At 35.2% G+C, this 26,419-nt stretch overlaps 1 protein-coding gene across 1 annotated transcript in view; it reads right to left on the bottom strand.

Moving 5' to 3' along the window:
• The window catches only part of LOC149420568 (putative chitinase 10), a 76,644-nt gene that overhangs the window by 40,501 nt on the left and 9,724 nt on the right, over window positions 1-26,419 (bottom strand). Inside the window, exons 2-15 of the mRNA XM_089636384.1 lie at window positions 19,475-19,538; window positions 13,301-13,483; window positions 12,325-12,476; window positions 11,488-11,714; window positions 10,886-11,006; window positions 9,663-9,848; window positions 8,466-8,622; window positions 8,213-8,318; window positions 6,860-7,068; window positions 4,645-4,827; window positions 3,618-3,769; window positions 2,781-3,007; window positions 2,054-2,174; window positions 920-1,105 (exon numbers count right to left, since the gene is read on the bottom strand). Of these exons, the coding sequence (XP_089492510.1) occupies window positions 920-1,105; window positions 2,054-2,174; window positions 2,781-3,007; window positions 3,618-3,769; window positions 4,645-4,827; window positions 6,860-7,068; window positions 8,213-8,318; window positions 8,466-8,622; window positions 9,663-9,848; window positions 10,886-11,006; window positions 11,488-11,714; window positions 12,325-12,476; window positions 13,301-13,483; window positions 19,475-19,538 (2,274 nt within the window). The remainder of the gene's footprint in view (window positions 1-919; window positions 1,106-2,053; window positions 2,175-2,780; window positions 3,008-3,617; window positions 3,770-4,644; window positions 4,828-6,859; window positions 7,069-8,212; window positions 8,319-8,465; window positions 8,623-9,662; window positions 9,849-10,885; window positions 11,007-11,487; window positions 11,715-12,324; window positions 12,477-13,300; window positions 13,484-19,474; window positions 19,539-26,419) is intronic.

Raw genomic sequence — 26,419 nt, forward strand, 5'->3', positions numbered from 1 at the left:
TAATGAGACAATGATCTCCCATGCTTAAGATTTCATTTGCATATTTAAAATTTAATGGATTTGTCGTTTGTAGATGTTATTTTATTGGCCGATGATTTTTTCAATCAAAAACGACAAAAAAGAATTTTCACATGTCGCCAATGCTTGGAGCCTATTGGGACACCTGAATTTTTTTTACATTAGCTCCACACAGGAGGTCCTGAGGAAAAAATCCCTCAGGGCCTGTCATCTTTGGGGATGCTGTGTGGAAGTTCTTTTTAGGGAAAGGAAGGAGAGGAAGTTCTGAGAAGGAAAAGGGTGTGAGGGGTGGGTTGGAATCTGGGGGTCAGTGTGTCTAGGAGTGATGGATGTATGAATGCATCCCTTCCACTACGGTGCAAGATGTTGGGTTGAGAGAGTCCGACTAGAGAAGCCAAAATGTCGCCCTCAATCTACCTGTCTACCTGCTCGAGACAGAGCGCGTATTATGTGATCCGTTAAAACTTCTGGCAGTGTTATCAGTGGCGATGATATAACAGCATAATGACGTTTACCTGTTTTGGTGTTTTTAGCGCAGTTGTGTGGTTTCTGTTTAATCCTACTTTTGGTGTTTTTTTCTCTTCGGATCTCGGTATGTGTTGTATCCAGATTTTTTTTATTTAAGTTTATTAATAAGACATAAGAACATTGTAGGTAAGATTAATTTCTGTTAGGTACGGTGTATGACAATAATAAAAATATTGTTTATTGGATAAGGAATTTAGAAAAAAATTATAATGATTGAAATCTTAATCGAATGGTAATTGTACAAATTTGTAAATTTGAAACGAATGAAATGTTTAAATTTGCATGTACCAAAACTATAATTCACTGGTTTTGGGTCCCTAGACCAATTTGGTTGGACGATTCTGAATTGCAAAGAAAATATAAGAAAACCAACCTCATAATAAGCCATGTATCCATACTCGTTGGTGAATGGAGCTTTCTCCCCAGGTCCGGTGGAATTCGACCCTATCGCGGTTTCTTCAGGGTTGGCTAAGGTGTACGAACGCCCAAAGGTTGGAATACCTAACACCAACTTTTCTCTGTCCACCCCCGCGTCGATATAGTACTGCACAGTGTTGTTCTGAAATTTGATCCAACAATTTAATCATCAAACAAAACAAAAATGTGTAAACATAATAATATACTTAACAGATAACGAGTCGCAAATGATCGGAGTCAATGGAACCAAACACTCTAGAATCGTAATACGTCCAGATTTTGATATTCTTCGTTCATTATGGTGGCAACATGCTACTCTAGCATCTCTAGCGATATAAGGCTGTAAATAGTGCCACGTGAATCATCGGTCGACCGAGCACGTATCGCTAAAGAGCTAGACCGATGGTCTTTGTGCGTGACACTACAGCTCTTCATTCATTCAATTACATATTACTACAAGCGACCGACTTACATGTCGCATTTTTTCCTGCCTTACTGTCTGGACTGATGATGCTCATACGCAGCGCATAGCCTACATATTACCGCAAGCGGCGACTGACAATATTGCAAGACGACATTATTGACGCTAAATACAAGCTTTGGGCAAAGACACTATCAATACCATGCTATAAAAGCATTCAACAGTCTAACACTTGAAAATAAAATTGAGGAAAACAAAAATAAATTCATACCCAAAATTATAAAATGGAAGAACAAAAAAGACAATATTACCAAAATTTCATAACATAAAATAATAAAACATACACATGACACAAAAAACCAATATAAAACACACATCACTCACAAACACACAACATGTAATATAAATATACTGGTTTTAACCTATTTCAATTCTATATTAAATCTATATTTTTAGTTTAAATTTATCTTAATCTTATGTTTTTTTTCTTCACCGAAATTTATATATATTTTCTTTATGTATATTTTTGTTTTGATACCTTTTGAATGAAATGTCTGCTGTTCAAAGAACTACAAGTATAGCATTTATGGAAATATGGCATCCGCATTTGTGGAATGTTTTGAGGCTGGTGAAATTGGAGATTACTAATATTTTGTAATCAATACTTACAACATTTAGTATGTCATTGGGGTCAGCTTTGGTGGCGTACAAGGGGGCGTGATGGTGAACCTCCAATTCATCCAGAACTGAATGGTAGTCGTAGCATTTGATATCCATCCAATCTACATACCTGAAATTATTAAAAAAAATAATAATAATTCGACTAAGATTTTCAAGTTTTGGTTGTCCGTGAATGCTCGCGTATTTGAACGTATATTCTTGGGTAGTGCGTAAAATTATTCAAGTACAATGAATTTTTAATTTTAAATTGGAACCGATAAGTGTTAATCATAACAGACAAGAGATAAAGTAGGTACCAAAATTATTTTAATAATTGATAATTATTTATTGCTAAACATGTACTTCTTTTGTTTAAATGCTTAGACGAATTAATTAATAGAGTGAAGATACATAACTTAGGTCCAATGGACATACTTTAGCAGCCCGTTTCATTCGCACATACATATTATTTTAATGGCTATCCTTTTCATAAGCGGTGCAATATTTTTTTTCGATTAGTATGAATGTAACGTGTCTTTTATTTTTATAATTACATTGGATAGATGTCGTAAGTTTAATAATGTTCGAAGGAAATTTTTTTTTTGGAAACTCAATGATCATGAGGCAAATATTTGTTTTTATAAATTATTAAAGGTCGAAGTGGTTTTATACAGTTTCAAAGTTCTGATAAAATTATGGTAGTGTAAAAATTCAAACCAGAAATAAAACAACGCACTTGTTAAGTTCTGGTATGTTGTATCCCTTTTCTATGATGGCCCTTTCTCTGGGCACCGACATCGAGATCAGAAGCTCGGGGGTTCCCTCAGCATCTGATACAAACCCTTCCCTCATGTCTCGCACCAGCTTGACCAGGTTGTCTTTGTCTTCCGGTTTGGACCCTAATCCATAAGCCGGGCGATTCCAGTCCAAATCAACACCGTCGAATTTGTGTTGGTGTAAGAACTGAAAACAAAAACAGATTTTTTATTAAATCTTTACAGTCACTAGCACCTACCTGTAGTCTACGATACAGAATAGTTTCAGACATAGAATAAAGTTTTAGATGACTCATTATTAGAATTTTTCTAAATTTGTACCACAACCGTCTCAATCCAGGCCAGGACACTGATCAACTTGGCCTACAAGATCATATGTTTTAGAAAAGTTTTATTTTGTAATTTATATTTAATTTTTTTTTGATATTTCGCTATCGGTATCGATACATTAACTTGCGTTTTTAAAACTAACCTAAAAGTACATATATAATTTAGACATTTCTGGTTGGGGGTGGAGAGTTGAAGGAGGGAGAGTAGGAGAAGTCAAAATAAGGAAATACGGTTAGCAATGATGATTTACAGAATACTATTATTTTTTTACTGAATTCACAATACTATTTTTTATTGAAGCTATGTTGTTTCCAACAAACGATTAGCAAACTCAGAATAGTTATTATTAAATGAAACCCTTCTTAAACAAAATATCATGAAATTGTTCCATAAGCATTATGTATATACGATCCTCTTATACCAAGTTATAAGCGAGCCATGTCACAGCTAACCATATAATATCATACCTTTATAACATTTTGTACAAACTCCTTCCGCCTTTCGTCATCAAAGGCGATGTGTGAAAATGTGGCGGATCCCTCTGTTGATCCTCCGATTCCAATCAGCGTTTTCAGGTTAGGGTTGGTGTTTTTTAGACCCGTGAATTGGGCATACCCGTCTAAATAAAACAAAAAGTTAAGCAAATAAATTAATAAAATAATTTTCGCTTGTGCTCTGTGCTCCCCAGTAGTCACTCAAATTGGTTCTAAATAGTCTAAAAACGATACAATATGCACTGCACAAGCTTGTTTTAAAGTAATTCTACTCTACTGTTTTCAATTCCCTTCAGTTAACTATCTAAATGAAAACGTGTTAACATAGTAAATAGATCAGTTTTCAGGTGGAAACTTTCATGACTTTTTACTTTAAAAATTCAGCAGTCTTAGTTTGGATGAACCACTACTTGATGAAGTCTCTGTGGGCATGGATAAGGTTGTTTATTGCTAGAAAATAAATAACAGAACTTAGATGTCGAGATCTTATCAGTTGTAGGAGTTTGAATGACTCTCTACTTGATGAAGACTCCATAGGCATAGATGAGGTTGTTAATTGCTATGAGGTAAATAGCAGAACTTACCCGATATCTTGCTAGCTTTCGGTGGGTTTCGGAACTTACCCTTGTCGATATCTTGCAACTGTTGGTGGGTCGGATAAATAGCAGAACTTACATGTCAACATCTTGAAAGCTATCGGTGGGTTCAATGACCCCCTACTTGATGAAGTCTGCGTAAGGTTGTTTATTGTTAGAAGATAAATAGCAGAAGTTATCCTTGTCGACATCTTGCAAGCTCTCGGAGGGTTGGATGATCCCCCATTTATGAAGTCTCCATAGGCATAGATGGGGTTGTTTATTGCTAGAAGATATATAATAACAGAAATTACTGTTGTCGACATCTTGCCATCCGTTGCGGGGTTGAATGATCCCAACTTGATGAAATCTACGTAGGCATAGATGAGGTGTTTTATCGTTAAAAGATAAATTGCAGAACTCACCCTTGTCGATATCTTGCCAGCTGTCGGAGGGTTGGATGACCCCTTTCTTAGTGAAGCCTCCAAAGGCGTAGATGAGATGAGTGCAGAGATGGGGGTCGATGGCCGTGGGGGGGAAACTCCCTACCCCAGACCTGTAGACTGACCAGTTGGTGTAATAGCACACCACGCGGTCTGTAACTGCCTCTGTAAACCAAAACCAATGTCAATAATGTTTTACTAAAGATATATTTTTTTTTGCTTCACCTATTCATTTCATTATTTAATGTATACCTTTTATGAATGGAATTTGTGAGACAGCTCTAATATCCCCACATATGGGAAACAATATTATTATATTTATATCTGTAAATTCTATTAAATAAAATCCAAGCTGTCTGCAGAATAAAGACAATACCTACAACTTCTGACATTTCCCATATGATCAACTCGACTCTTTGTCGACACTTGAAAGCATATTGACAAATAGTGTGAACCGTCTTTCAACAAAAATGCTCAAATTCTTATGTGAGAAATAGTGCCGTTCAATAAAAGTTGATCAACCAAATAAATTTTACACTTGGAATCCGGTATATGGTTGAATAATTTTTTACCGCCATTTTCTGGAAGGAATATCAGCATGCTACACTATCGCCTCTAGCGGCCAGCGTTAGGTAACTACTCTCAGTATTTTACTGGCATTTTCGAGTGGTTTATCTAAATTTCCAGAACGTATTTTGTATTCTTGAACTTAAAAACTTACAGTTCAATAACTATTTTTATAATAGAAACTTTATGCATTTTCCTAATTGCTCGTTTAGAATTTACGGAAAAATCATTTGCAGTATTCCTCATTCCTTGCAGACTACAGAGTGCATATTTTTAGTGCTGGCCTTTAACACGTGATTAGCCCAAATGATCTGTGCCTGTGGCATCTCCCCATTTAGGGAATGCTGTTATAATGAAGTAAGTGTGAAGTAAGTTCTATGGATTGTTCATAAAAATTCGAATAGTTTTGCGTTTCGTCATGACATATTATCAAGGTATCCAAGATAATGTATACGTTATTTACCAAAAGTTTATCAGGAAACCTGTTAATTCGTTCGCGAGGCCTGCAATACCGTTTTTAACCGGACTTGAATCTTGAACATGAAGAGATTCTTATTAAATTATCAATAGTCGTTATTGCGTGGTCCGTGTATTGTTCAGGCTAAACACGGTTGACGCCATTTCAAGCAACATTACTATACTGAGAGCTGAATTTTCTATTTGCCGCCAAAACGAATTTTATATGTGAATTTGGCGGGGTTGACGTCACGTTGGGCAACTTTGGTGACAGCTATCTCACCAGCTTTTGGCAGTTTCTATGTCATAATGACGTTGTAGCCAGTTGGAACCGTTACGAAATATGGGGTTTTAGAAATCATAATATTAAATTGAGATATTTTTTGTACTATAATCAGAATCAGAAAAATAAAGTTTTAATCTTCCACACATTTTTACCGTATTCTTAGTTTTTGAAAATACACCATTAGACGCCTATACAGGGTATCCGGGGGTAAAGTGCGTTAACTTCGGGAGGTGATTCTTCATGATTTTAGAAGTAGAAAAGAGAATAACTTTTTCGAAATTCCAACGTTTTAATGTAGTTTTTAGGTAAAAAAAGATGAATTGTTCGTTTGGGAAAATAAATCTTTTTATATGGAAAAATGTATTAGTATGAGAAAAAAAGTTGGAATTTCTAAAAAAAAAATTATCTTTTTTACTTCTACCGTCATGTTGAATCACCTCCCGAAGTTAGTGCACTTTACCCCCAGTTATACATTATAAGGTACAGTCATCCAGTTAAAAGTTTATATGTAATACTGTGGTTAGAACCAGGCACTAAAGCCATATCATAAAACGGATACTCCAACACTGTGAATATATTGTTCAAATAGACTCCTATTTGAACCACAAACTAGGATATTTCTACTGTGAGTAAACACGGTTAATCGTATACTAAACAGTTTTGTGCCACGAAATTACATTATATTTATTCAGAATTATTAATATCTTCTTCTTCTCCAATGATAAATTAATTTATATTTATGGCGATTCAATTCGTTGTCATACCGGTAAGAATGAAAAACAAACATAGTATGCTAAGTATAAATAGGATAAAATTTCCTTGCATATTTTTTCATAGGTTTCTTCATTCCCTTTCCTTAATTTTTAATTTATATTGAATTTCCCTTACCATTGGGTCCTTTTCTAAAAGTGGGTAAAGATTTAGTTGTAATTTCAGGTGATTCTGTAAATGTTTGGATGACTTCTGTAACTGATGGAACGCTGTCTGATGTTTGGATGACTTCTGTAACTGATGGAACGCTGTCTGATGTTTGGATGACTTCTGTAACTGATGGAACGCTGTCTGATGTTTGGATAACTTCTGTAACCGATGGAACGCTGAAAGAATATTAATTTTTATAGTGGAATAACTTAATGAATAAAATCTCAAACTGTAATATTTAATCTTTCAACACTTCACATGATGTAAAACAGCAAAGAAAGAAAAAGATTCAGTCGCATCTACCAATTTAACCCAGGATCTCTTCCTTGCGAGGGAAATGCTCTGACCACTGAGCTAATTCAAACATTTCAATTTACGAATTTTAAACTGTATCATACTTCAACTGAAAGACAATATCTAGATTGCATTTAATTCGGATAGAATCTTGCAATTAGTTCAATGGTCATCATGAAACGCCACACATTGTGCTGTAATATTTTAGTATCACGAAACCCAACAAGTTGTGCTGTAATATTTTAGTATCCTGAAACCCAACAAATTGTGCCGTCATATTTTAGTCTAATGAAAAACCACACACTGTGCTGTAATTTTTTAGTATCATGAAACCCAACACATTTTACTGTAATATTTTAGTATCATGAAAAACAACACATTGTGCTTTAAAAAGGTTACTTTATTTCAAGATCTACCTACCACATTTTGCTTATCCCTAAACTTCAACCGGGCTATACACATTTATAAAGCGTTTACCTGGTCTCTGTTCAAGATACTTAGTTGCGCGTGAGGTTTTAATTGAATAGCCTTAAAGGTGTACCCTTCACCCCCCTTTTCCCTTGTCTCCTTTCCTGCTGATCCGGGCCAAATGACAAGGAACAGTATTATTGTTGCATTTTGGTGACCGAGAAGAATTGTCGTGTCATTTTGTGAATACCCGCAGATGTAAACACGGCTGTGATTTTTTGGAATATCACATGGTCAAGTGAAACATTTAACCCGCCTCAGTGAACATCACTGTTTTATGTTATGTGAACAAAGTGTCAAAAGGAATTGCCTTGTTTATATTTAAACTGATTTTTGTAAAAGGAACCAGCGGCTACGGAGGACCAGACCTAGGGGTACTCTTTCCCAATCTTTCCTCTCCTGTAAAAAATATAGTCTTTACCGCATCTCCTCAATCTCCGCACAATTGCGAACGAAAGATTTGCGCACCACCAATATTATAATACCAGAAAGTTGGTATTTTGTATTTTATATACACTGCTACTATTGAAATATATTTTTTTAATAATTATTACTTACACAGATTTATTCATGAGAGCGTTTTTCGCAGCGTTGACCAGTGGGAACGTTTTTCCGTGACATGTTCCATGAAAATCATCATTGTCGATGGTCCAAAACATGACACCTAAAAAGTAAAAATTTAAAAAATATATAGTTTACTAACACTCTCTTGGAAATCAACAAATTTAAAAAAATATATAAAAAAATACAAATAGTCTTTCAGTATGTTAACGCTAGAATAAAGTTTACGAAAAAAGCTATCAATATTTACCTCCCATCCCCTGTTGGTTGACGTACCGAGCCTTCATCTCAACACTCTGCACGTCGTCGTATCCCACCCACTGCCTCCCCTTGTAGGCGAATGGGCCCATTGCTTCTGGGAATGGCCGCTCCACAGTCCACTCTCCACTCTTCAAGTCCTCGCAAATCTGATCATTTATAACATTCCTTTAATTAATTTTTATACATACCCATAGGGCTTTTACACAATAAGTGATTGTAGTTAAATTTTTTTGTAATTATCTTCTTTTTTTAAAATTGATAATAATGACACAATGATCTCCCGTGCTGAAGATTTCTTTTGCGTATTTAAAATTTAATGGATTTGTCGTTTGTAGATGTTATTTTATTGGCCGATGATTTTATCAATTAAAAACGACAAAAAAAAATTCTCACACGTCGCCAATGCTTGGAGCCTATTGGGACACCTGAATTTTTTTTACATTAGCTCCACACAGGAGGTCCTGAGGAAAAAATCCCTCAGGGCCTGTCATCTTTGGGGATGCTGTGTGGAAGTTCTTTTTAGGGAAAGGAAGGAGAGGAAGTTCTGAGAACGAAAAGGGTGTGATGGGTGGGTTGGAATCTGGGGGTCAGTGTGTCTAGGAGTGATGGATGTATGAATGCATCCCTTCCACTACGGTGCAAGATGTTGGGTTGAGAGAGTCCGGCTAGAGAAGCCAAAATGTCGCCCTCAATCTACCTGACTACCTGCTCGAGACAGAGCGCGTATTATGTGATCCGTTAAAACTTCTGGCAGTATTATCAGTGGCGATGATATAACAGCAAAATGACGTTTACCTGTTTTGGTGTTTATAGCGCAGTTGTGTGGTTTCTATTTAATCCTACTTTTGGTGTTTTTTTCTATTCAGATCTCGATATGTGTTGTATCCAAATTTTTTTTATTTAAGTTTATCAAGAAGACATAAGAACATTGTAGGTTATAATAATTTCCATTATGTACGCTGTATGACAATACTAAAAATATTGTTTCTTGGATAAGGAATTTAGAAAAAAATTTATAATGATAGAAATTTTAATCAAATGGTAATTGTACAAATATGTAAATTTGAAACTAATGAAATGTTTAAATTTGCATTTACCAAAACCATATGTAATTCACTGGTTTTGGGTCCCTACACCAATTTGGTTGGACGATTCTGAATTACAAAGAATATATAAGAAAACCAACCTCATAATAAGCCATGTATCCATACTCGTTGGTGAATGGAGCTTTCTCCCCAGGTCCGGTGGAATTCGACCCTATCGCGGTTTCTTCAGGGTTGGCTAAGGTGTACGAACGCCCAAAGGTTGGAATACCTAACACCAACTTTTCTCTGTCCACCCCCGCGTCGATATAGTACTGCACAGTGTTGTTCTGAAATTTGATACAACAATTTAATCATCAAACAAAACAAAAATGTGTAAACATAATAATATACTTAACAGATAACGAGTCGCAAATGATCGGAGTCAATGGAACCAAACACTCTAGAATCGTAATACGTCCAGATTTTGATATTCTTCGTTCATTATGGTGGCAACATGCTACCCTAGCATCTCTAGCGATATAAGGCTGTAAATAGTGCCACGTGAATCGTCGGTCGACCGAGCACGTTATCGCTAAAGAGCTAGACCGATGGTCTTTGTGCGTGACACTACAGCTCTTCATTCATTCAATTACATATTACTACAAGCGACCGACTTACGTGTCGCACTTTTTCCAGCCTTGCTGTCTGAACTGATGAACCTCATATGCAGCGCATAGCCTACATATTACCGCAAACGACGACCGACATCATTGCAACCCTATCTTGTAAGGGTTGGTTTTATTTCATACATTTAAAGGGATATTGTGAGAAATATATAATACTTTAAAAATATAGAAGAGGCCATTAGGTTTGTATTAACAATTATAAGCCTTGCAGCCCACCTCTAGCGCTCTGTCTAAAATTGTTTAGACTTTTTTGCTTAACTATCATAATTCTTAACATTAATACTCTATTTATAAACTCTTTAATTAGGACATTTTAAAGTATGTATTGAAGTAATTTTTTAACTCGACCGATTAGCATTTAATCTATCTTCAAATTTGTTTGTTACGTTCCGGTTGCAGTTTAAGATGGTGGCCGTTTTAATGATCCATTAGAGAATATTTTTTTTTTAATTTAAAATCTGTGTGTCTATTAATAAATTAGGTACATATTTTAGTACCTACGTACAAATCTTATGATTTTAGATGTAATTTTTGTTTTGATAATAAAAGAGAAAATTAGAAACGATACTTTTGAATGCAATGTCTGCCGTTCACAGAACAACAAGTATAGAATTTATGGAAATATGGTATCCCCATTTGTGGAATATCGTGAGGCTGGTGAAATTGGAGATTACTTATATGTTGTAATCAATACTTACAACATTTAGTATGTCGTTGGGGTCAGTGTTGGTGGCGTACAAGGGGGCGTGATGGTGAACCTCCAATTCATCCAGAACTGAATGGTAGTCGTAGCATTTGATATCCATCCAATCTACATATCTGAAATTATTCAAAAAAAATAATAATAATTTGTCTAAAATTTTCTAATTTTGGCTGTCCGTGAATGCTCGCATAATTTGAATTTATATTCTTGAGTAGTGCGTAAAATTATTCAAGTAAAATGAATTTTTAATTTTAAATTGGATTTAATTAGGTCCAACGGACATACTTTGGCAGGCCGTTTCATTCGCACATAAATATTATTTTAATGGCTATCCTTTTCATAAGCGATGCAATATTTTTGTTCGATTAGTATGAATGTAACGTGTCTTGTATTTTTATAATTTCATTGGAAAGATGTCGTAATTTTTCAAGTTTAATAACGTTTTAAGGGAAAATTTCATTTTTTTGGAAACTCGATGATATGAGGCAAATATTTGTTTTTATAAATTATTAAAGGTCGAAGTGGTTTTATACAGTTTCAAAGTTCTGATAAAATTATGGTAGTGTAAAAATTCAAACCAGAAATAAAACAACGCACTTGTTAAGTTCTGGTATGTTGTATCCCTTTTCTATGATGGCCCTTTCTCTGGGCACCGACATCGAGATCAGAAGCTCGGGGGTTCCCTCAGCATCTGATACAAACCCTTCCCTCATGTCTCGCACCAGCTTGACCAGGTTGTCTTTGTCTTCCGGTTTGGACCCTAATCCATAAGCCGGGCGATTCCAGTCCAAATCAACACCGTCGAATTTGTGTTGGTGTAAGAACTGAAAACAAAAACAGATTTTTTATTAAATCTTTACAGTCACTAGCACCTACCTGTAGTCTACGATACAGAATAGTTTCAGACATAGAATAAAGTTTTAGATGACTCATTATTAGAATTTTTCTAAATTTGTACCACAACCGTCTCAATCCAGGCCAGGACACTGATCAACTTGGCCTACAAGATCATATGTTTTAGAAAAGTTTTATTTTGTAATTTATATTTAATTTTTTTTTGATATTTCGCTATCGGTATCGATACATTAACTTGCGTTTTTAAAACTAACCTAAAAGTACATATATAATTTAGACATTTCTGGTTGGGGGTGGAGAGTTGAAGGAGGGAGAGTAGGAGAAGTCAAAATAAGGAAATACGGTTAGCAATGATGATTTACAGAATACTATTATTTTTTTACTGAATTCACAATACTATTTTTTATTGAAGCTATGTTGTTTCCAACAAACGATTAGCAAACTCAGAATAGTTATTATTAAATGAAACCCTTCTTAAACAAAATATCATGAAATTGTTCCATAAGCATTATGTATATACGATCCTCTTATACCAAGTTATAAGCGAGCCATGTCACAGCTAACCATATAATATCATACCTTTATAACATTTTGTACAAACTCCTTCCGCCTTTCGTCATCAAAGGCGATGTGTGAAAATGTGGCGGATCCCTCTGTTGATCCTCCGATTCCAATCAGCGTTTTCAGGTTAGGGTTGGTGTTTTTTAGACCCGTGAATTGGGCATACCCGTCTAAATAAAACAAAAAATTAAGTAAATAAATTAATAAAATAATTTTCACTTGTACAGTGTGCTCCCCAGTAGTATCTCAAATAGGTTCTAAATAGGTTGAAACGATACGTTATACGTTACAAAAGCTCGCTTTAAAGTAATTCTACTCTACTGTTTTCAATTCCCTTCAGTTTACTATCTAAATGAAAACATTTTAACATATTAAATAAATCAGTTTTCAGGTGGGAACTTTCGAGACTTTTTACTTTAAAAATTCAGCAGTATTAGTTTGGATGAACCACTACTTGATGAAGTCTCTGCAGGAATGGATAAGGTTATTTATTGCTAGAAAATAAATAACAGAACTTAGATGTCGAGATCTTATCAGTTGTTGGAGTTTGGATGACTCTCTACTTGATGAAGACTCCATAGGCATAGATGAGGTTGTTAATTGCTATGAGGTAAATAGCAGAACTTACCCGATATCTTGCTAGCTGTCGGTGGGTCGGATAAATAACAGAACTTACATGTCAACATCTTGAAAGCTATCGGTGGGTTTAATGACCCCCTACTTGATGAAGTCTGCGTAAGGTTGTTAGAAGATAAATAGCAGAAGTTATCCTTGTCGACATCTTGCAAGCTCTCGGAGGGTTGGATGATCCCCCATTTATGAAGTCTCCATAGGCATAGATGAGGTTGTTTATTGCTAGAAGATATATAATAACAGAACCTATTGTTGTCGACATCTTGCCATCTGTTGCGGGGTTGAATGATCCCAACTTGGTGAAATCTACGTAGGCATAGATGAGGTGTTTAATCGTTAAAATAAAAATAGCAGAACTCACCCTTGTCGATATCTTGCCAGCTGTCGGAGGGTTGGATGACCCCTTTCTTAGTGAAGCCTCCAAAGGCGTAGATGAGATGAGTGCAGAGATGGGGGTCGATGGCCGTGGGGGGGAAACTCCCTACCCCAGACCTGTAGACTGACCAGTTGGTGTAATAGCACACCACGCGGTCTGTAACTGCCTCTGTAAACCAAAACCAATGTCAATAATGTTTTACTAAAGATAAATTTTTTGTGTAACTATTAAAGACAATACTAGTGATTTAGCGTTTGTGAAAATACCCCATTAGTACCTGGCCGGCCAGACGTCCGTAGACGCCTATACAGGTGTGCGGGGGTAAAGTGCACTAACTTCAGGGAGTTATTCTACATGATTTTAGAAGTAGAAAAGGTTAATAACTCTTTCGAAATTCCAACGTTTTAAGGTAGTTTTTAGGTTAAAAAAGTTGAATTGTATGTTTGGGAAAATAATTATTCTTCTATGGAAAAATGTTTTAGTATGAGAAAAAAAAAGGTTGGAATTTCGAAAAAAGTTTTTATCTTTTTTTACTTCTACCATCATATAAAATCACCTCCCGTAGTTAGTGCACTTTACCCCCGGATTCCCTGTATAGGTATTGTTCAAGTTATGCCCTAGCTACGTAATACATAATAAGGTACAGTCATCCAGTTAAAAGTTTATATGCAATACTGTGGTTAGAACCAGGCACTAGAGCCACATTATCAAACGGAAACTCCACCACTGTGAATATATTGTTCAAATAGACTTCCTATTTGAACCACAAACTAGGATATTTCTTCTTTGAGTCATTCACGGGTGGTTGTATACTAACCAGTTTTGTGCCATTATACAGGATTTTCCAATAAGAGGTGTTATTTTGATATTCAATCTTAAAAGATCAATGGTTTCGTTGTCCAGATCAATACCATCCAATTCCGGCCATAAAAAATCATTATTCATCTCTCGATAGCGATCCATTCGTAACTGTGTTGCTCCAGCCTCATTTTCGAAAAAGTAAGGTCCAATGACTCCGCCGGACAATAAACCGCACCAAACAGTCACACGTTGAGTATAAAGAGGTTTTTCAACAATAACTCTTGGGTTTTCCGAGCCCAGATGCGAAAATTTTGTTTGTTGACGAAACCACCGAGCTGGAAATGGGCCTATCACTCAAGATGATTTGCATTTGATTCACTCAAGTGAATTTTAATAATTTCAATGCGTTGTTGAAGCGTGTATCGTTCCATTTTTATTAATGGCGTAGTTTCTACTTGTCAAACGTCAAAAAATGACAGCTTCAAAAGTAACATCTACCGAAATAGCGGGCTATTCAAAATAACACCTCTTATTGGAAAACCCTGTATTTATTTAGATTCTTCTTCGATGATAAATTAAATTATATTTATGGCGATGTAATTCGTTGTCATACCCAGCGGCGTAGCTACCTAGGGGCTACGCGGGGCAGTGCCCCGGGGCCCTCAAGCCCAGGGGGCCCTCGAATCCTTACCAGAAATCTCGATCGAACTGAACTTTTGGAAATTTCTCCCATTTTCAAAATAAATATGATAAGTTGCAACTTGCAAGCCCACTTTAATCATGACAACTCAGTTGAGAGAAATTCAAAAGTTATGCTCAGGGAATTCCCCTAAATTCTTTCTGTAGGTTGGCAGTGTTGTTAATTTGACGGATAGTGATATGTGCGTTATTCCCCAACGACACTTGTAGCGTATTAAAATATGGATAAAAAGAAGAAACCCAGTGGTGCATTTAAACGCAAACAACGCCAAGAAAGAGAAGATAGTAAACAAAAATTGACAAGTTTTTTAGTCAGCCTTTTGCAAGTACATCTGGCCAAAATATTTCTATTGATAATGACTCAAATAATGTGGTAACTGCAGTGTTGGTTGAGAAGTTTACTGAAGAAGATTCGACAATTATTGCAGTTGGAGATACCCATGAGATACCTCCGCCGCCGATCATGTGAACGTGGATGATGTTTGCATGACACACATAAGAGCGGAGGGCTTGGAGGAACCACAGACCTCTACATTTTCGAAAATGTGTACGACAAATCTTCTTATGACTTGGGAAACTTCACGAACAAAATATTAAGTGAAAACGAAAAACGTCAAATTCTTGATATGGGGCTTTTACAGCCTTCAGGACCTTTTCCAACAGACATCAACCAGAACAATAGGTGTTTTTTAAAATCGTACTACTTTTCGTGTTCTAAATATGGGCCAGTTAATCGATTTTGGTTGTGTTATTCCAAAATACTAGACGCTGTCTATTGTCAACCCTGCTGGTTATTTGCTTCACAAAGGAATGATGTTTGGTGTACGGGAATTCGAGATTGGAAGCATTTATCAGAAAGAATTAAACAACACAGTTGTTCGAGTGGCCATTCGGAAGCATGTGCTGTGTATGAATTTTGGAAAAAAAACGATACTAATACTATCGACAAGGAACTTGAAAATGAAATTCGCAAAGAAGCATCATTTTGGAAAATGGTTCTTCAAAGGTTATGCGATATCATACTTACCCTAGCAAAGAGTTCTTTGGCTTTGAGAGGACATCAAGAAGACTTAAGTCAGGAAGGATACCACGGAAATTTTCTGTCCTTTGTAGAGCTTGTCGCCCGATATGATCACATTTTGCGGCAAGTTTTGGATATGCCCAAAGGTAATAATAATTATAATTAAGTTTTTTTTATGTTTTTATTTTGTTTATAATTATTAACTGTTTAACTTGACTTGACTTTTTTGAAATTGTGTATTTTTATGTTTTTAGGATCTACAAGATATCTGAGTGCAACAATTCAAAATGAAATGATTGAGAGCTTGGGGACCAAACTCGAAACCCATCTACTAGAACAAATTAGAGCGTCACCGGTTTTGCCATGATAATGGATACTACACAGGACATATCGAAGGTAGATCAGCTAAGCATTGTTGTGAGGTATGCAGTAATAACCAAATCGGAAATGGACAGCCAATTGATATAGAAGTAAAAGAAGTGTTTCTAGGCTTTTATGCAGCCATCAAACATGGCGCAGTAGATTTAGTCAACCAAGTGACAACATTATTCATCGACAAAAATATTGATTTAAAAAAATGTGTGGGGCAAGGCTATGATGGAGCCAGTGTGATGAGTGGTGTGTATAATGGTGTACAAAAACATATTAAGGATATCCAGCCTAACGCAGAGTACGTACATTGTGCCACACATCATTTAAATTTGGTGATAAATGATGCCGTTAGCAGTTGTGTGGAAATACAGTTTTTTTTCGCAACGTTGCAAGATTTGTATAACTTTTTCGGAAACAGCATCAAACGTTGGGATCTACTGTCAAAATTCACTGGCGAATCGGACACCACTATAAAAAAACTAAATCCGACTAGATGGTCCAGTAGGGTCAATACGATATCTGCAATAAAACTTCGTTATTTTGATATTATCAAAGCATTATCAGAAATAGTTCTAAAGAGTCCTAATAAAGATGAGCGTAGTGAAGCAGAGAGTATTAAAACAAAAATGCTAAATTTCGAGTTCGTGTTGCTTTGCGAATTCATGCACAGTGTATTGAACGACATCAATTATGCATCTAAAACTTTACAAAAATGCGACATCAATTTGGGCGAGGCGAGTAAAGTTTTAGCAGAGACCAAAGCAAAGTTGCAAATTTATAGAAATGATTTCGAATTATTCAAGTGCAATGCCAGTGAAACTGCAAGAAAATATGGTATTGATACCCATTTTCAAGAAAAAAGGCAAAGAAAAGTTTAAAAACATTTTGATGAATTAGCTGCTGATCACCGATTTCCAAACCTAGAAAAAATATTGAAAATTGAGATTTTCAATAATGTACTAGACACAGTAATATATCAATTAGATACACGTTTTATTGGTATGAGTGCAGTCTGTCATATATTCGATTTTCTAACACCAACATTTTTATTACATATTGATGAAGCAACTTTATTACAAAAGTGTGACGAATTCCAAAGAAAATATTCAGATATAATAGGCCCTAGTTTTTCACTTCAATTTATTAATATTTACCATCTAGTTTTACCTCAACTAACTCAAGCATGGACTGTTCACCAATTATGTAAGGAAATAATGAGCAAATATGGAATTTTATTATTCTTTACAATTCCTGTCACTTCTGCAGCAGCTGAAAGGCCATTTAGCAAATTAAAAATAATAAAAAAATATTTAAGAAATAAGATGGGCCAAACTCGACTCCGACATTTATCGCTAATAGCAATTGAAAACAAAACCGCATCAAGCCTGGATTTAAACGAAGTCATTGATACTTTTGCGAAAACTAAAGCTAGGAAAAAATTGTAAATATAATTTTTATTTAGTCAGTTGGTAGGCCCGACCTTTATACGATAAACCCTTGAATCTTCTCTATTTCGTTTTATTAGCCAAACCTACACCAAGTATTAATTGTAATTTATGTTGTTACTGTTTAATGTTTTTATTACCTGCCCTGCAGTCTGCAGTGCACAAAAAAGAGCTTAAGTAGCTTAGCATTTTTAAAGTGTTTGTATATTTCATATTTTTATTTGATAAAACCTAATCAGTTTACATAGCAGTGGGGCCCCATTTTTTAATATGCCCCAGGGCCCTTGGTTACCTAGCTACGCCACTGGTCATACCGTTATAAAAACAAACATAGTATGCTAAGTATAAACAGGATAAAATTTCCTTGGGTATTTTATTCATAGGTTTCTTTGTTATATTTCCGTAATTCGTTCCGATTTCGTCAATCCCTTTAATTCCGTTAATCCTCCCCCCTCCACAAGGAACACTTGCATACGTTTGCCTACCGCCTTTTGAGTCTTATTTCCGCCCCTGCACAATGTATAGGTATTCTAATTATCTATACGTCCACTGGGTATTACATTTTAACATACCTATTTTATTAATCTATATGTTTGAATAAGTTCTTCTTTATTTAAAATTCAGTATATTTTTCTGTAACAACTCTTACCAGTGGCGTAGCAATCTGGGCAGAGTGGGCAAAGTAACCAAAGTGATGTTTGTAGAAATTTGTTATCGTAACCTATTGAACATATATAATAAGTTTTAAGTTAAAATAAAGTTTCACAATATATTAAGTTTTTTAAGTTGAAGTCGGGATTTAGGACGTTAGATATGTAATTACAATATTTATTATTTTGAGGTTGAAATCGGGATTCACGAAGTTAGATAAGTTATTATATTCTTTATTGGACGACGCAACAAATTAAGTTTTAAGGTTGAAATTAGGATTTAAGGGAATATATTGTCAATAATTTGGGTTATAGAAGGCATTAGGTTACCCAGCTGTGTTACGTGAATCTGAAATTGGAATCTAAATTGATGTGCTATTGTAACTTTACGGTAACAGAAATTAAGTTTTGAGGTTGAAATTGGGATTTAAGGGAATATATTGTCAATAATTTGGGTTATAGAAGGCATTAGGTTGCCCAGCTGTGTTACGTGAATCTGAAATTGGAATCTAAAGTGATGGGCTATTGTAACTTTACGGTAACAGAAATTAAGTTTTGAGGTTGAAATTGGAATTTAAGGGAGTATATTGTCAATAATTTGGGTTATAGAAGGCATCAGGTTACCCAGCTGTGTTACGTGAATCTGAAATTGGAATCTAAAATGATATTTTATTGTATCTTTACGGTAACAGAAATTAAGTTTTAAGTTTGAAATTGGGATTTATCTAAGTATTGTCAATAATTTAGTTTATAGAAGGCATTGTGTTGCCCAGAACTGTTCTTACATTCATGAATGAAAATTAATGAATAATTTTCTGATAACGCACAAAAATTAAAAATGCTCAGAACCGGTGAAACTAAGGTATCCTCACTCCATTAGGAAAGTCGTACGGTTGAAGGAAGTGAGGAAATTCAAGACTTTCTAAACACAACAAAAGCCATTTTAAGATGGGTTACAAGGTTATAACGCTAAACGGTTGTTATTCACCAGAGAATCTTCAATCTCACAAGAGAATCTTACTTGGACTAAAGGACAAAAATATCAAATGATGTAAAAAATGTTAAAAATCTTTTCTTGGTCCTGCCAACTCTGGGTTCAGAGCTTAGCGCTCTGCCATGAAGGTCTTCGATGTTTTCAAAGTGAGATACCAATGTCATAAGCAGTGCCTACCTGTGCATGAAGTCATGACGAAGACACACGTGATGGCAGTGAGTAACCATTTTGAAAATCCCATCTGGAAAAAACAATTATCGTTATTATCAACATATTATTTTCTGTGACTCAACACTTAGTACCTCATCCTTACTAGCTAATCATGACCTTAAATTACAAGTAGTTCTGTGAACAGTATCAAAGCAACGTATGTTTCTAATTTTCTACATCCAAACCAAAGACATCCAAACTAATATTGACTAGCCCATCAGGGAAAGGGGAACAAACCAAATTGCGAGGAGCGGGGAGGGGTCGTAATCGTCTCCTTTTCTGTAATGTGTCAATAAATGAATCTGACCGTGTACAGGCAACTCGAATTGTAATATTAGCATTTAATCGACGAAAATAAAATCTGTTTACGTATTACTAGACATTTTTACAACGGCGCGCAAAATGCTGGCTGCTTTAAAAACTTAACTACAAATCACAAATAAGGCGATTTTTTTCCAAAATTGAATAATTTGTTACAATATTTAGTTAGACACTTAGGACGCGTTGTTTCAGAGAATTTGAAAAATTCTTCAAATTTCAATGTTAATTTTCAAGTTCTGTTATTATAGTCCAGTCAGTGGGGGATAAAAAAGGGCTCCACCTTGCAAAAGGTTAGGTAGTAGCGATTTTCACATATGTTGTTAAGATTGGGACTCTAAAGAAAAAAAAAAGTTTTCGACCTTGGGAAGGTCGAGCTCGACCCGCCATCTTGGATTGAAGGTGCCAAAATTTGTTTTTTTCAAAATAATTGTGAATTGGTCGTTTTTACAACCAAATTGTTGAAGGCAAACTTAAAGACAACTAAATTACCTACATTTTTTGTAGAGAGTTTTTTTTTGTAAGTCTAATAGGTAACGAGTTACAGCGGTTGAAAGAAGAAAATTTTGACAAAAAATTGTAAAACTCCAGTTTTCTTGATAAATTTTGTATTGTATTGTATGGAATCGGAATGATTATTTTGGGTCAATTTGCGAGAAGTACGTTCACTATGGAAGAAATCACTATGGATCACATGCAGTCATTGTTTTCGATGAATATCCGCTTGATGATGGTGAAAAAACACGAAAACCGCAGAAAGACTTCGCCGATCGAAGAATCACATGTCTGCAGATGTTCTTTTCGATGAAACAATGCCAGTTCAAGTTTCAAAAGAACGATTTTTAGTCAATGAAAATAACAAAGTCCGTCTGATTTCGATGCTTACAAAGCAATTTATACAGGATGATTTTACAGTTAAGCAGGCTGAAGAAGATGCTGATGAATTGATTGTCAATACTGCGATTTCCTTGTGTTCATCATATGACGCTGTTTTCATTATTGGCGAAGATGTTGATCTCCTAGATCTGCTGACAGTATTAACACCACCCAAAAGTAGTATATATCTTCGCAAACCCGGGAGAGGCAAAACTTTTGAAAGACTGTATTTCGCGAATAGTGTTAAATACAAAGAGACGGCTGAGAATATTCTGTTTCTTCATGCCTTTAGCGGCTGAGATACAAAATCGTCCTTCTTCAACCAAGGAAAAACAAAATTTTGTTCGCTTGTGCAAAATGACACAAGACTCAATGCCATGATAGGAATCTTCAAAAAACATGATGCAACACCAGAAGACATAGCAGTTGCAGGAACACGCTTTCTTGTTGTTTTGTACGGGGGTGACATGGATAAGGAAACCTTGGAAGAAGTCTGCTACAAACGTTTCGCAAAGTCGACAACAAAAAGCAAATTCAATCTTGCCTCTTTGCCACCAACGAACGACGCTGCACGGTACCATGCATTTAGAACGTACCATCAAGTCCAAAAATGGTATGGAATCCAAAAAAATTTAGAAAACTGGGGCTGGAAACGTGACACCAACGGGCTTGTTCCAGTAAGAATGACAAAGAAACCAGCACCCGAGACTTTATTAACATTTATTTCATGCAATAGTTGTAAAAAAGCATGCGGCGTTGCATGTAGCTGCTGGAAAGCTGGATTGAAGTGTTCTATTGTATGTGGGTGCTGTAATGGTCAAACATGCCGAAATTCGCCAGAGGTTCACATCGATGTCGAGGACGAAGAAGAAGAGATTTTGTCAATGGAAGCCCAGAATCTCAGTATCACAGGCAATGAGTTAGATGATGACATTGATGACGAAGACTGTTATTACGTAACATAATTTATAGTAACATAATTCATAGTAATGTAACATAATTTCGAAATCTACCATCGCTGGTATATCTGTGGAGTAGACCTACTGAGGATACAACAGTAAGAAAAAATGCGCCATGTTCTCTACCCATGGTGGTGTGGAAATGAGTTCACAAAATTATTATAATTATGTAATGAATAACCCGAAAAAATTACAAAGTTGGGAATTTCATAATTTTTTAGAAAAATATTCACATTTCCGCCACTGTAACTCGTTACCTATTAGACTTACAAAAAAAAACATTCTACAAAAAATGTAGGTAATTTAGTTGTCTTTAAGTTTGCCTTCAACAATTTGGTTGTAAAAACGACCACTTCACAATTATATTGAAAAAAACAAATTTTGGCACCTTCAATCCAAGATGGCGGGTCGAGCTCGACCCTCCCAAGGTCGAAAACTTTTTTTTTTCTTTAGAGTCTCAATCTTAACAACATATATCAAAATCGCTACTACCTAACCTTTTGCAAGGTAAAACTCCCCACTGACTGGACTATTATTTCAGTACTGTCAAGCAACTAGCCTATAATGATATAATAATAGAACTTTAATTAGACTTTCCCAGAACCCGAAAATGAACGTTGAAATTTGATGAATTGTTCAAATTCTGTGAAACAACCCATCCATAGACATAGTGATATGATTTACCCACCCCACTCAATTTTAGCGTCGCTACGCCAGGCGATTCGGTTAAAAACGAAAATTCAGATCCTGCACAGAAAGTTCCTTTAGCGAACTTTGCTTTTCTGCGCAGGATCTGGTTATTTCAATGTGCGCTCTTCGGCGGTCAATGTACGACTGATGTCGTAGCTTATTCAAAGTATTCTTGAACCCTCCTGGTGCCAAAAATATGATCATGAGGTTTGCCTCCAGCTCATCGAAATGATACCCAGATTTCGTGTTAGAGCAAGTCAATTAATTTGGATGTCTATGATTCTAACGAAAATTCCCTTTGAAATCGTTTAAAAGATTTTTAAGTAGGTACTTAAATATCTACCTACCATTAGTTATATAAACCAAATATGTTTATAGCATTTGCTTATTTGAAAAATGGAATTATACAATTTGTCCAAAGAAACGTCACTTTAACATTTAACATTTGTCATCTGCTAATGGTGGACGGTAAATTGAGGTATGAGGAACATTTAAAAACAATAATTCACAGTGGTGCTATTCGAGACTTTGTCTGCTATATAATATAAGAGATCATATATCAATGAAATTACGAATGATTATTACTGATAGTCTTGTTCTCTCAATATTGGACTATGGAGACACAGTATATGGTCCCTCTTTACTGAAAAAAAAACAAAAACAAGTACAACGAGTCCAAAATGCATGTGTCCGATATTGTTATAATGTCCCGAGACGCGATCATATCTCGCCTTACCTCTATCGGCACCAGATTCTAAATATGTCGAACAGAAGGAAATTACATCAATTGTGTCAAATTTTCAATTTGATGAATTCAAAGGTTCCTGCCTATCTGTTTGACAGATTGCAGGGTTCCCGTGACTCTCATACACATAGTACGCATCAATGAAACTACTTACTCGTTCTCCCCAAACATAAAACTACTGTGTTTGAGGGTAGTTATGTATAGCTATTCTTCGTCAAAGCTTTGGAACGAAGTACCACTGTCAATTCGAATATCGACATCGTTGCATTGCTTCAAAAAGCTCTACTGCGATTGGTTGCTATCGTTACAATTAAGGGGATACTTAGCTACATTGATTTGTATACCTGCTATTTCTAATTTTATTTTTTTTGTATGTGTTGATTTGGGTTTTTTTGTTAATATTATTTTATTGTTCATTATTATACCTAAATATGCATAGTATATACTATTATATTGGAGGCACTGCTGAAAACCAGCTGCATTCCGGAAATATCCGGAATTCATATCTGAGCAGTGACCTTTTTGTCAATAGAATTTATGTTAAAAAATATGTAAAATTAACCTAATGGCAAATAAATGTTATTATTATTATTCATTCTTTAAAATTGATTCACTGAGTGTACGGAGTGTATTGATATTGATGTATCATAATGATGCACTATTCCTGTATAAAGTAGTTATCAATAATAATTTTCAATGCACAGAGTTGCTAAACAAGATTCCATTCAATGTAACCTGCGCGTTCAACACGCTCTTGTGTCCTGTTCAGGGTTGATCAAAGCAAAACGAACTCTAAACCGAATTCTTGCCTGAACAGACTATGCAATAATTACAATAGCGTATTATCCAAGGTTGATATTTTCAGTTGCGAACTTACCAAATACAAGAAGTCCATAAAAGAATATTTCTCTGATGGTTTGTGAATAATTTTTATGTCTCTTTTGTTTATATCTCTATTATGATTTGATTTATATCTACAACCTCTCTCCATGGCTATAAATTTATTGTATTGTAAATTTTTCGTTTTATACAATCTTTTGTTTTGTATAAATTTTTTAATTCTTATTCCTTTCTCACAAATTTAAATAACTTATTCCATATTATGCTGTCTCAGTTAAAGTCACAAGGAGGAAATCTATAATTGGTTTTATTTTACTATATAATACTTATGTACAAACTGATTAAATGTAAACTGTCGATTTCCCGAAAATGAATAAATAAATTAATTAATTAATTATTATCTCATTGACAATAATTATTCTTTTTCAATCTTTATTCAGACAAACAGACCTATCTATTTGAAAAATGAGAATAAATCCCAATAAAAACAACGATTTCAAAACGGTCACCATCTTGAATCGAAAACGGAACGCGCAAAACAAATTTACAGACACAACCAATAGGAACATGGTTTAAAGTCTCCGTATAATATATACACACTTATCTATATGATAGAAACAGGTTTTTTTCAGATAACACATGCAAGTTTAATTCTAAAATATACGACCACGCTAAAATGATACATTGTTATTTTATTAAGTAAGATCAAGATTTTCAAGGCAATCTGCTAAGTTTTAATTCAGTAATTTTTGACCTCTGGTATTAAAGTTTCGTACATTTATTACTTTTGAATTTATTACTTACTGTAAATCCAATAGGAATGTTAGGTATTTTGGAACACGAATTGGTCGCCAGGAAAATGTGAAAAGTTAATTTCTTTTATAATATAGGGTTTTCCAATAAGAGGTGTTATTTTGAATATCCCGCTATTTCGGTATGTGTTACTTTTGAAGATGTGATTTTTTGACATTTGACAAGTAGAAACTACGCCATTAATAAAAATGGATCGAAAAACGCTTCAACAACGCATTGAAATTATTAAAATTAACTTGAGTGAATCAAATGCAAATCATCTTGAGTGATGAGGCCCATTTCCAAATGCTGGCCGGTGGCTTCGTCAACAAGCGAAATTGTCGCATCTGGGGCTCGGAAAACCCAAGAGTTATTTTTGAAAAGCCTCTCTATCCTCAACGTGTGACTGTTTGGTGCGGTTTATGGTCCGGCGGAGTCATTTGACCTTACTTTTTCGAAAATGAGGCTGGAGCAACAGTTACGGTGAATGGATTGCGCTATCGAGAGTTGATTAATGATTTTTTAGGGCAGGAATTGAATGGTATTGATCTGGACAACGTTTACTTTCAACTACGCTACGTGCCACAGAAGCAACGAAACCATTGATCTTTTACGATTGAATATCAAAATAACACCTCTTATTGGAAAACCCTGTACTTAGCGCAATGTTTTTAGGTTTTTCCAATAACGTGTCTAATGCGACGTATACATACGCGAGCCGAACTGCCGAGCTGAACCTCAACTGATAGGAAAGGAACTTTTCTTTCCCTTAATTCGTGGCTCGGCTCCCGTTTCATTTCATAATTGTATACGAACTATAACATAATCGGGGTGTAAATGAAAAACGTTATACCCAGCATTATAATACGCAATGCGTTAAGAGTTACCTGAAAAAACCATAGAGACATACCTGATGTATTTTAATCAGTGATTACTGAGGTTATTTGAAGTAAAAAATATTCATGACATTTTGGTCTCATGACTTTTTTTTCAAATAAAAATTACCGTACTGAGACCAATGAAGTTACAATATATATAGATGCGCTGCAGAAATCTCAAAGTGGCAAGCAAAAAGTACGCCAATTGTAGTGATTTCGAATTTTTAGTTTTAGAATTAAAATGTCACGCGTCGCGTAAAGTCGTGTAGTACCTTTACGTATATTGCATTTAAAAAGTGCCAAAATGCCCTCGTGCGTGATGAGAATTTTTTTTATTACTCTGAAAATACTAGTAAACGCCAAGAAATTACATGTAATGTCTAAATACACGTTTTTTCTCGTAAAAATTAACCTCACTAGGGCTAAGCCCATATCGAGGTTAACAATTTACATTTGAGTGAAGCAAACATAAAGTAATACTACATACAAACAAACAATATTTCAAAAAGAAATATGTATTTAATGAGTTACCAGATGGGCAATTTATATCTGAACTTAATTATAAAATTATTGATTATTATTAATTACTTATATTTGATTTTTATAAATAATAGAGTTGTTTCCATCATTGAAGATTTCATGCGTCGCGCGTCGTAGAGAAAATGCAAGGTGGACTACATTACATGTCTGGGCGCGCAACAACCCAATTACGAAGTCAGTTCAGTGCTGCCAACTAAACTTCACTGTTTAAAATAGTCTAATCACTCTGTTGTAAAACAACATAACAAATCAGCAGTAACAACGAGTACCAACA

This window comes from Hesperophylax consimilis, chromosome 10 (assembly GCF_061612785.1).
Source record: "Hesperophylax consimilis isolate HC1 chromosome 10, BYU_Hcon_1.0, whole genome shotgun sequence".
Lineage (NCBI taxonomy): Eukaryota > Metazoa > Arthropoda > Insecta > Trichoptera > Limnephilidae > Hesperophylax > Hesperophylax consimilis.